The sequence below is a fragment of the Pimephales promelas genome, chromosome 6, assembly GCF_988280905.1.
Source record: "Pimephales promelas chromosome 6, fPimPro1.hap1.1, whole genome shotgun sequence".
Lineage (NCBI taxonomy): Eukaryota > Metazoa > Chordata > Actinopteri > Cypriniformes > Leuciscidae > Pimephales > Pimephales promelas.
Genome location: NC_142774.1, coordinates 35,466,476 through 35,475,762, shown reverse-complemented (window position 1 = coordinate 35,475,762; position 9,287 = coordinate 35,466,476). Strand labels below are relative to the sequence as shown.

The following is a 9,287-nucleotide window of genomic DNA, read 5'->3' as shown; positions in this document are numbered from 1 at the left end:
CCCCAGTCTGCCCAGACTGGGATAAAGCCTGCAGGTGCCAGACCTTCCAGAAGCTCACCACTTCTCCAGTGAGGATGTTTCCCCTCCAGTTCCTCAGCCTGTTTAATATCGCGGTGGCCACGATCTTTGAAGAAAAAAAGAAACAGCAAGTGGTCAAACATGACATCTCCATTTACAAAAGAGGAGATCTGCTAGAGGTTCCTCGAACTCTCTTTACACACTTTGGAATTTATCTGGGGAACAACCGTGTGGCTCACCTCATTCCTGATATCTTGCCAGTCTTGACCACTGAACAGAAGGCCCTTGAGAAAGCGGTGACTAACAACCGGCTGATTTTGGGTGTGATAGCAAAAAAAGCGAGTGTCCGCGTGGACTCGGTGGAGGACTTTGCATATGAAGCCGAGATTCTGGTCAACCATATGGACAAGGTGTGCAGTCGGCCACCGTTCCCCGGAGAGGAGGTGGCTAGAAGAGCTGAGAAGCTCTTGGGCTCCGTGGCTTACAGTCTGCTGTGGTACAACTGCGAGCATTACGTCATGTACTGCAGATACGGCACCAGCATGAGCTTTCAGACCTGCCAGGTGAGATGAGAGCAAAATCAGTGATACGCATGTTAGCAAACAAAGAGGATATGTACTCTTGAAATAACTCTATGTACAAATCTTCAGGATTATTAACAACTTTAATGTTCAGTACCAAATCAGACTTTCTTGGGTTGCTTTTGTATATTTGTGATCGTAAGACCGTGCCTTGGAACATGGTTCAACAAGGTCTAAAGGAAGTGAGGAGTCTTACAACTCTTTAAGCATTTCATCTCTCGCTATGTTTTTACTTTAAACCAATTAATGCGTGAGGAGAATGACACTTTTGCATAAGTATTGCATTGACTAAAAAGGCATGAAATTGGGATAATAATATCTTTAGCTTGAACATATTGCAACATCACTAATTCCATTTCAAATGGGATTACGCACAAGAAATTAGGTTAAGAAATGTAATGTGATTGAGAAATAGAAAAAGACATTGTTGGTGACCGTGTAGGGTTGTATGAGTTTAGACTATTAGACCATCAACATTAAAGGTGATTTAATCTATTTATTTATCTTTATGATTCAGTTGCTCCAGTTGGTGTTGAGCAAGAATGTTAATCTGCAGATTCCAGGCAACAGGCAGTAATCTCTTTGAATCTCTTTGCATACACACACATCATCTCTCTTTCTTTTTTTCAGTCTAAATGATGATGATATTCCAACAGCATGACAAAACTAACCACTCTCAAACTGTGGTGGATATGATTTTGCCAGAAGAATCTAAAATATAGGCTCATCAAAGGACAACTATTCTGTTTTTGTTTTGTTAGGTTCTCCAAATGATCTGTTTTGCATTAAATTGAAATGAACCATGGAAATCAGGAAATATGTGGTGGTAGGCCAACTTAAAAAATGCATTTATAAAACCATTTGGCAAAATTCTAAACTCTGTTTTGCATTGAATTGAAATGAACCATGGAAATCAGGAAATATGTGGTGGTAGGCGTAGGCCTACTTAAAAAAATGCATTTATAAAACCATTTGGTAAAATTCCACCAATGCAACACCAAAGAAAGTCATTACTGTCTGAGCTTTCTGTTTAAAAAAAAATACTTGATTGAATGCAAATGCAAAATTCTAAACTTTGGAATTCTTGTTTTTCTCCCCAACAGTTCTGCAAAGCTGTGCGCAAGATTGTGTGCAGCAAGACAAGTTCTCTTCTAAGTTTTCTGTTGTGTTTGTTCATTATGTTTTATCTGGAATCTGTGTCCATCTTTGTAATTTTACCCACGGTTTTAATCCCCGGCACTATTTGGATGGCATCCTGAAGTTGTGTCAATCAACTGCCCGGAGACAACATGATTTTTTTTTTTTTTAATAATTTTTTTTTATCATTGTTCATTATTTAGTTCAACATGTTTCATTACCCTAAAGTACATTCTGATTATTGTAAAAAAAAAAAAAAAAAAAAAAAAAAAAAAAAACACAATATTTACTTTTCAGGGCAAAGAAAACCTTTGAAAACCTGTGATATTTCCAGTATTGTCATGTTAATAGCCTATCAGATAATTTATTTTCATACTGTATGTTGTGACACAATAGGCCTACTGCCATATCAGCATTAGGCCTATATTAATTAAAGGACATTTAAGTTTTTGTCTGTAATTGTTTTGTCTATTAATGTACTCATAGCCTATTTAGGCCTACAGTCAGTGGCGTAGGTTTGATTTTGAACTTGGTGGGGACGGGGACATCTATCTATCTATCTATCTATCTATCTATCTATCTATCTATCTATCTATCTATCTATCTATCTATCTATATATATATATATATATATATATATATATATATATAAAGTTTTGGTCGAAATTATTGCTAGGGGTAAATCAGTGTCACATAGGGACAAGTCCCTAGCGTCCCTACTAAATTATGCCCCGGCCTACAGTAGAGCCTACTTAAAGGTAGCCACTTAAAGAATGTCAAATATTTAGGAAAGGCATGGTACTCAGTCTAAATAGTGCAACACTTTTTGTCATTGAGAATGCTTACAAGAAAAAGTATCCCAATAAATAAATAAATACCATATAATATCTTTAGCATAATTCTCCCAGATTTCCCTCAGAATTTTGTTTTCTATGCACTATATATTTATTTTTTTCTCTTGAACGTTAATTACGTAAATGTAAGTTGCAGATCAAATGCAGCCCTTACTAGCAAAACGCCCGGCCAGCTCATTAGTTGAAAACACGACCGACCGTCAGGTCAATAGTGTTTGTCGTAAGGTTAACAGTAACAGTTAGTCAACAACATCGAATCGTCGTCGATCATCAAGTGTCACACAAAGTTATCCCCGTAATTAACGTTTCTTAATTCCTTTATTGTGTGGCCAAAAGGTAAGAGAAGCGGTTTAATTGCATAAGTATCGGTTTGAACAATTCTACTGTCATTTTTTTCCACAAGAGCTGATAACCGTGTCACACGTCATATTCGCATCATAAGTTACTATTATTCACTCACAGCTCGGTATATAAAATATATTCTACTACGGAAACTAGTTTGGTTGACCCTTTTGCTTCCCGCTCGTTTAAGTGGTCTGGCTGTTCTGTTCTGAATATTAACTTTTTACCTCAAAATCCTGACATATTTTTTTTAAGACTCTCGATGGTTTAATATAGTAGTGAATTGTTGTATTGGTTTATAGCGTTTTATTGGTGTTTTCTTAAAAAAATTATGTTAAATTTGTATAAGAACGTATATTTTGTTACCTGACAGGTCGATGCTAGCATTGTGTTTGCTAGCTGAGAAAAGCTGCGTTCCTACGCGAGCCTTACATCTCACACTCGTCAATTGTCATTTTATCCATAAATATAGATATTTGTGTGTAACACCTTAATGTTTTTCTACTTAGTAACGTTACTTCTCTACAGATACACGTACATCATTTGAACTTTCAGAAATAGAGAGGCTCGAGTGTGATACCGAGTGTGGTTTTCTTTGGTAGCGTCGTGTTTTCTGACGTGATCATGGATGAAGGCAGCATCAGTCAGCCAACTGAGAACAGTTTGATGATGGACAGCTCGAAAGAAGCTGCTCTTTTATCCCTGATGGACAGGACAGGCTACAGCATGGTTCAGGAAAATGGACAGAGAAAGTTTGGTGGTCCACCTCCAGGTAATTTGGAAACAGCATACAAGATAACAGGCCCCATGAAGTTAGGCCCCATGAATAATTTATGTATGGGCCAGACGGATTGGGAAATGTTGTTGACCAGTAGCCAAATAGCTTTTTAGGTATTATTTTAAGCACCTGATGTAGATAAATCAGCATTTCTAAAATCTCTGATTCCTGGGACAAAATCCTTGCCACAAATGACTACAAACTTGCAATGAGCTTTATTCTGTTTCTTTACAATCCAATAATTTTAATATAAATACAATCAAGCTCCAGCGAATGCTATCATTCATCACATCATATTAAGAAGGCAAAATAACTGCAAATGTAATTTCATGTTGTCTTCAACAGTTTACAAGTAGATTGATTCATTAAAAATAGGATTTGTAAGTAGTCTAGAAAGTTTAAATGGCTTTACTCCTTATGATGTATGTCATCATCTTTAATTTTTTATTTGCATGTATCATAGTTTACCACAAAATGTACAATAATTTTGATGTAAAACATTACAGTAATAAAATTAAGACTGGAATGCCGTAATACAAAACCATTCAAACTTGATATTTTTAGTTTCATCAGATAGTGGTGTTCATAATGATAACTAAAGTTATGTCTCAGGTTGGGAGGGCCCCCCTCCTCCACGAGGATGTGAGGTGTTCGTGGGTAAAATCCCCAGAGACATGTACGAAGACGAGCTGGTACCTGTTTTTGAGCGGGCCGGTCACATCTATGAGTTCCGTCTGATGATGGAGTTCAGTGGGGAGAACCGTGGCTACGCCTTCGTCATGTACACAACGCGAGAGGGAGCCCAACGAGCAATCCAGCTTCTGGACAACTTCGAAATCCGCCCTGGAAAGTTCATAGGAGTATGTGTAAGTCTAGACAACTGCCGCCTTTTTATCGGCTCCATCCCGAAAGACAAAAAAAAGGAGGAGATCCAAGAAGAAATGATGAAGGTCAGTATATCACACGACTACACACATTTAAAAAACTGTTAAAACTGTATGACATGTTCACTAGCACCATCTTGTGAACAAAAAAACGTAAAAGAAATTGACTTCATTTTATAACATGGTTCTGATCTATTATCTAATCTTTTTTTATTGCAATTCTAAATCCAGGTGACTGAAGGGGTGGTGGATGTGATTGTGTATCCCAGTGCAATGGACAGGATGAAGAATCGTGGCTTTGCCTTTGTCGAGTATGAATCCCACAAGGCAGCTGCCATGGCTCGCAGGAAACTCATACCAGGTGCAAAAGCACAGTGGAAATATACATCTTATATACATAAAATATTTATATGTGGTGGTAGTTGATATGACAAGCATTATTAATTTTATTGCTCATATATTAGGTTTCACCGCTTTGTAATCTTTAATCAAAATATAAAAAATATACCATCATGCCTCTTCCCCTCCAGTCACCTGGGTACATGCTGGTATGTAATGACAACTGTTCACAATTCAGTCAATTCCTCCAGTTGATTATGGAAGTAAAACAAGATCTTTGCTGGAAAATCCATATAAAAACCCACACATGATATTTTGTAAGTAAAATACTTTTATTTCAGACAGATAGAAATAAAGTTGCTGGAGAAGCATGGCAAAAATAGAAACTTCATTTATTATAATGGGAGCAAATAATTTTTGTCGATGTGTGCCCACTGACAGTGTATTCTGTTTTTTTAATTTAAAGGACAATAATTTGTTAGCAGGACTGCTTGATTACTAAAAGCAGTAATCAAATATTCAGCAATGCAGGACTGCAAATAAAAATATAAAATATCAACTATCACACTATATTGAAAGTGTAACCAATTTGACTGGTGGTGTTTCCATTTTAGCAGGTGCATATTTCACAAGGTTTGAGACACTTCAACATTACGCTATTCACAAATACGCAACTTGCTGTGTGTCAATGTCAACTCTATGTTTCAGGAACATTTCAATTGTGGGGTCACACCATCCAGGTTGACTGGGCAGAACCTGAAAAGGAATTAGATGAGGAAACCATGCAACGAGTGCGAGTCCTCTATGTTCGTAATCTCATGCTGAGCACCACGGAGGAGACGCTTCGCTCTGAGTTCTCACACCTGAAGCCTGGCTCTGTGGAACGTGTTAAGAAGCTGACGGATTATGCCTTCATCCACTTCTATAACCGTGATGATGCCCTAACTGCTCTTGAGTCCATGAATGGGAAAGTTATTGATGGTTCACCCATCGAGGTGACTCTTGCCAAGCCCGTCAGCAAAGATGGAAGCAAAAGATCCAGAACACGCAGTAGCCACAATGGAATGGCATCTTGCGGAAACTACAGTGATTCCAGCTTCTTGTTCCAAAGCAGAGATGATTTGAACTTTGGAACAGGAGCAATGGGTGATGGGTTATCTGCACGCCCCCTCAGCCTGCCGCCTCACTTGGGCAGCCCGTATGCAGTGGACTTAGATCGCTGTGCGTATTCATTCCTACCAGGATCCACTTTGGTCCCAATCAGCCTGAACACCCTGAAGCCCAGCCAGCTGAGCTCAGCTGTATCATTGCTGGATTACTACTGCCACAAGAATGACTGGTCTCTGCCTGAGTATCACCTCTACTCCCTTGTCGGACAGGAGGGGAAAACACTGCTCATCTACAAAGTAGTCATCAGCAGCACCAGGAGCAGCTTCATGCCTGATAAAGTCTGCACCATATTAGAGGATGCCAAGGAGCTTGCTGCGCAGAATGCACTCTGGAACCTGGGTTAGTTTCTCTCAGTTGTTCTCTGGTTGCTTTAGTTTTATTTTCTTCGGTACAACAATTCGAGGTTACATACACATTTTAATTAGAAGTGCACTGATATAAAAGTTCTGGCCGATACATAGAGTATAAGACACGGGTCGGCAACCTTATGGTTTGTCCGATCTGCGTGTCGGCGCAGGTTAAAGTCTCTCTCTTTAAAAGTATTTATAACTTATATTATATAATTATATATATATGACTTATAATTATAATACTATATACTAATTATATACTAAATAATTATACAAATAATTATATACTAATAATGATATATTATATAACTTATATCTATGGCCAGTGATTAAATTGTAACATTTTATTTTTGTCTAAATAAATCCAAACTAAAACATTTAAAACTGCAATCAATCATTTTAAATATATCACAAGTGACATAAAATACAGTATAAAGAATGGATATTTCTTTTGATATTTGCATTTAACATTACATTTACATTTAATTTGTTATTAAATTACTAGGCTAGTCTTTTTTATTTTATTTTTATGACCATTAGATGACTAAAAAAAATAATAATTTAATTAAGATATTCATACGTTTATAAAGCAAAGACAATTGAATTGATCAAAAGTGGCATAAAAGACATTTTACAATGGTACAAAAAATCATATTTTTTATTTTTATAAATTAAAAATTGCTTTCTATCTTCAGAGAGTCCGTGAAAAAATATCAGTTTCCACAAAAATATTAAGCAGCACAACTGTTTTCAGCATTGATAATAATAAGAAATGTTTCTGGAGCACCAAATCAGCATATTAGAATGATTTCTGAAGGATCATGTCACATTTTAAAATATATTAAAGTAGAAACAGTTTTTAAAATTGTAATAACATTTCACAATTTACTGTTTGTACGGTATTTTTAATTAAAAACATAAGAAACTGTCTTCAAAAATGTTACCAACCCCCAACTTTTGAATGGTAGAGTAAATATCAAATACCAACTGATACATATCCTAAATTGAATGTTAAAGATTAATTAAAATGTCACTATTGTCTAAGAACAATATGCTACCAATATACTTTCAATATGTACGTATATGTTAAAGGTTGTGTTTTGTGTGTGTGTTTCCACATAACAGATTGCTCTATCAGTTCCCCTGGCTCTCCTCTGAATGTTTCTTCTCCTGCACCTTCTGGCTCTGGTTTCCTGTCCTTTGGATGCAGGTCTCTGCCTTACCAAGCATACCCCATGGCCTCCATCTCGCCTCCTCTACCCATCTCCTGCTCCTCTGCGCAAAGACTTTACTTCCCCAACCAGTCATCGTTCCTGTAGTCAAGCCATCCAGTATCTGAAAAGTTACTTTACTTGCAGTGTGTTTCTTAAATGTTCATATTCTTAAATGTCAGTTTTATTGTTTCACATATTATTCGGTTTAGTGCTGTTTTAATAGAATAACTAGATTTTTATTTTATTTTATTTACATACTGTAATTTTTACTGTTGTTGTTTGTTTAGCTTAGTGTATTTTATATATTCTGTTTGGGTGTTTATTTCCCCTTTTTTATTCTTAAGAAGTAAGTTATTTACTTGCATAAGAAACAGTGTTTGAATAGAAACTAAAGATATAAACTGTTAAAATGAGCAAAAAACAGATGCATCTTCTTAATACTGCAATAGTGAGTAGGTAATGTTGCACGTTCAACTTTGTGTTACATTCCCCCTGGCAGATTAAATTTCATAATTTCATTTTCAATTGTTCATTTATTAAGGATTTCAAAATAATGTTCTGATAATGTTAAAATGACTAACAATGCTCAAACATTATAACAACCTAGACGTGCATGTAGTTAGTACATTAAAGGTGCACTTTTTTATTGTTTTTGTATTTGTCCTATTTGGCAGTCGTCCTCAATGCAGTCTCATGTAAAAGCAACTGATCTCATGATGTCTGGTTTCATAATGCATCCCGCTCCATGTAATATAAAACAGCTTTTATTAGTCTTATCATTTTAAACCTTTTTAAAGATTTCCTTATGTGTTATAATTTAAGCGTATTCAATTCATTTGAAGCATAATTATTTATTGTAATTATTTCTGAGTCAGATATTATTTTATTAAGGCAATTAAACCAAGTAAATATTCAAAAAGTACAGAATAATACATAAATTATTAAACTCAAAGGGCAATTAAGTTTTGTGCATACAAAATTAAAAGGACTCTGACCTCTAGGATATAGGCAAAATTTATTTTATTTTACATAAAAAGTTAAAAATCAAATTTTGCAATTTATATAATTTTAACATTGTGCATGTGGTGACAATTTAGTATAATTGTGTGTCAAGCTTCTGGCTTGACTCATTGCTGTCCTCTCCTTAGTTGTTTTTGGTAATTAGATAAATGCTCTAACAATTTTAGATCACCTTAGTCAGGATTTTTTTAAGCAGTAGATTAAATTGGCAATGAGATGCTGTCTGTTGTGCAATGCTGGGCCTTTTTCACAGAATGTGCCGAGGCTTAGTAGTGCAACTCCAGTGATTTTTAATGAGTTTTTTGGTGCTTTGGAGGCAGTTGATGTTCATAACAGTGAGAGATGTAAACCAGTATTGCGGACGAAATGAAGTGACACAGAATACTCTTTTTACAAGAGCTGTATAAGGTTTGTAAGATCTTTTTAGGTCACAAAATTAGGAATTTCTTTACAAATTAGTGTACTTTTTGTTTTATTGACTTTTTTTATATCCATTTGCTATACAGATTTGGAAGCGCAAACCGGACCTGAACTGCATTGGGTCAAGTATGTATTTGAAATATTTAATTATAAATGGAAATGACTTACTAGAAATGTGTT

The 9,287-nt window shown here is 35.8% G+C and overlaps 2 protein-coding genes and 1 long non-coding RNA gene across 4 annotated transcripts; all 3 read left to right on the top strand.

Moving 5' to 3' along the window:
* The first annotated feature begins 8 nt into the window (after positions 1-8).
* On the top strand, positions 9-2,186 carry lratb.2 (lecithin retinol acyltransferase b, tandem duplicate 2). 2 transcript variants are annotated; one of them, XM_089132499.1, is made up of 3 exons: positions 9-581; positions 1,117-1,169; positions 1,703-1,837. In XM_089132499.1, exons 1-3 carry the CDS (start codon positions 75-77, stop codon positions 1,752-1,754), a joined length of 612 nt encoding a protein of 203 aa, XP_088988625.1. In that variant the 5' UTR covers positions 9-74; the 3' UTR covers positions 1,755-1,837. The 2 variants fall into 2 exon arrangements, with proteins under 2 accessions (XP_088988625.1, XP_039507529.1); XM_039651595.2 differs by lacking the exon at positions 1,117-1,169 and having other exon boundaries at positions 12-581; positions 1,703-2,186.
* Positions 1,176-1,583, top strand: LOC148978764 (uncharacterized). The gene is made up of 2 exons (XR_016168921.1): positions 1,176-1,429; positions 1,534-1,583. It is a non-coding gene; the product is annotated as an uncharacterized LOC148978764 (long non-coding RNA).
* A 148-nt stretch (positions 2,187-2,334) lies between the features above and the next one.
* rbm46 (RNA binding motif protein 46) lies at positions 2,335-8,688 on the top strand. The gene is made up of 6 exons (XM_039651593.2): positions 2,335-2,926; positions 3,535-3,704; positions 4,323-4,660; positions 4,826-4,955; positions 5,642-6,442; positions 7,579-8,688. Exons 2-6 carry the CDS (start codon positions 3,557-3,559, stop codon positions 7,770-7,772), a joined length of 1,611 nt encoding a protein of 536 aa, XP_039507527.2. The 5' UTR covers positions 2,335-2,926; positions 3,535-3,556; the 3' UTR covers positions 7,773-8,688.
* The last annotated feature ends 599 nt before the right edge of the window (positions 8,689-9,287 follow it).

Excerpts from the sequence above, each read along its gene's own strand:
- lratb.2 (XM_039651595.2), top strand. The coding sequence starts at position 75 with ATGTTTCCCCTCCAGTTCCTCAGCCTGTTTAATATCGCGGTGGCCACG. Across the intron at positions 582-1,702 it reads TGAGCTTTCAGACCTGCCAG|TTCTGCAAAGCTGTGCGCAA; the intron begins GTGAGATGAGAG and ends TCTCCCCAACAG.
- rbm46 (XM_039651593.2), top strand. The coding sequence starts at position 3,557 with ATGGATGAAGGCAGCATCAGTCAGCCAACTGAGAACAGTTTGATGATG. Across the intron at positions 4,956-5,641 it reads TCGCAGGAAACTCATACCAG|GAACATTTCAATTGTGGGGT; the intron begins GTGCAAAAGCAC and ends TCTATGTTTCAG. Across the intron at positions 6,443-7,578 it reads GAATGCACTCTGGAACCTGG|ATTGCTCTATCAGTTCCCCT; the intron begins GTTAGTTTCTCT and ends TCCACATAACAG.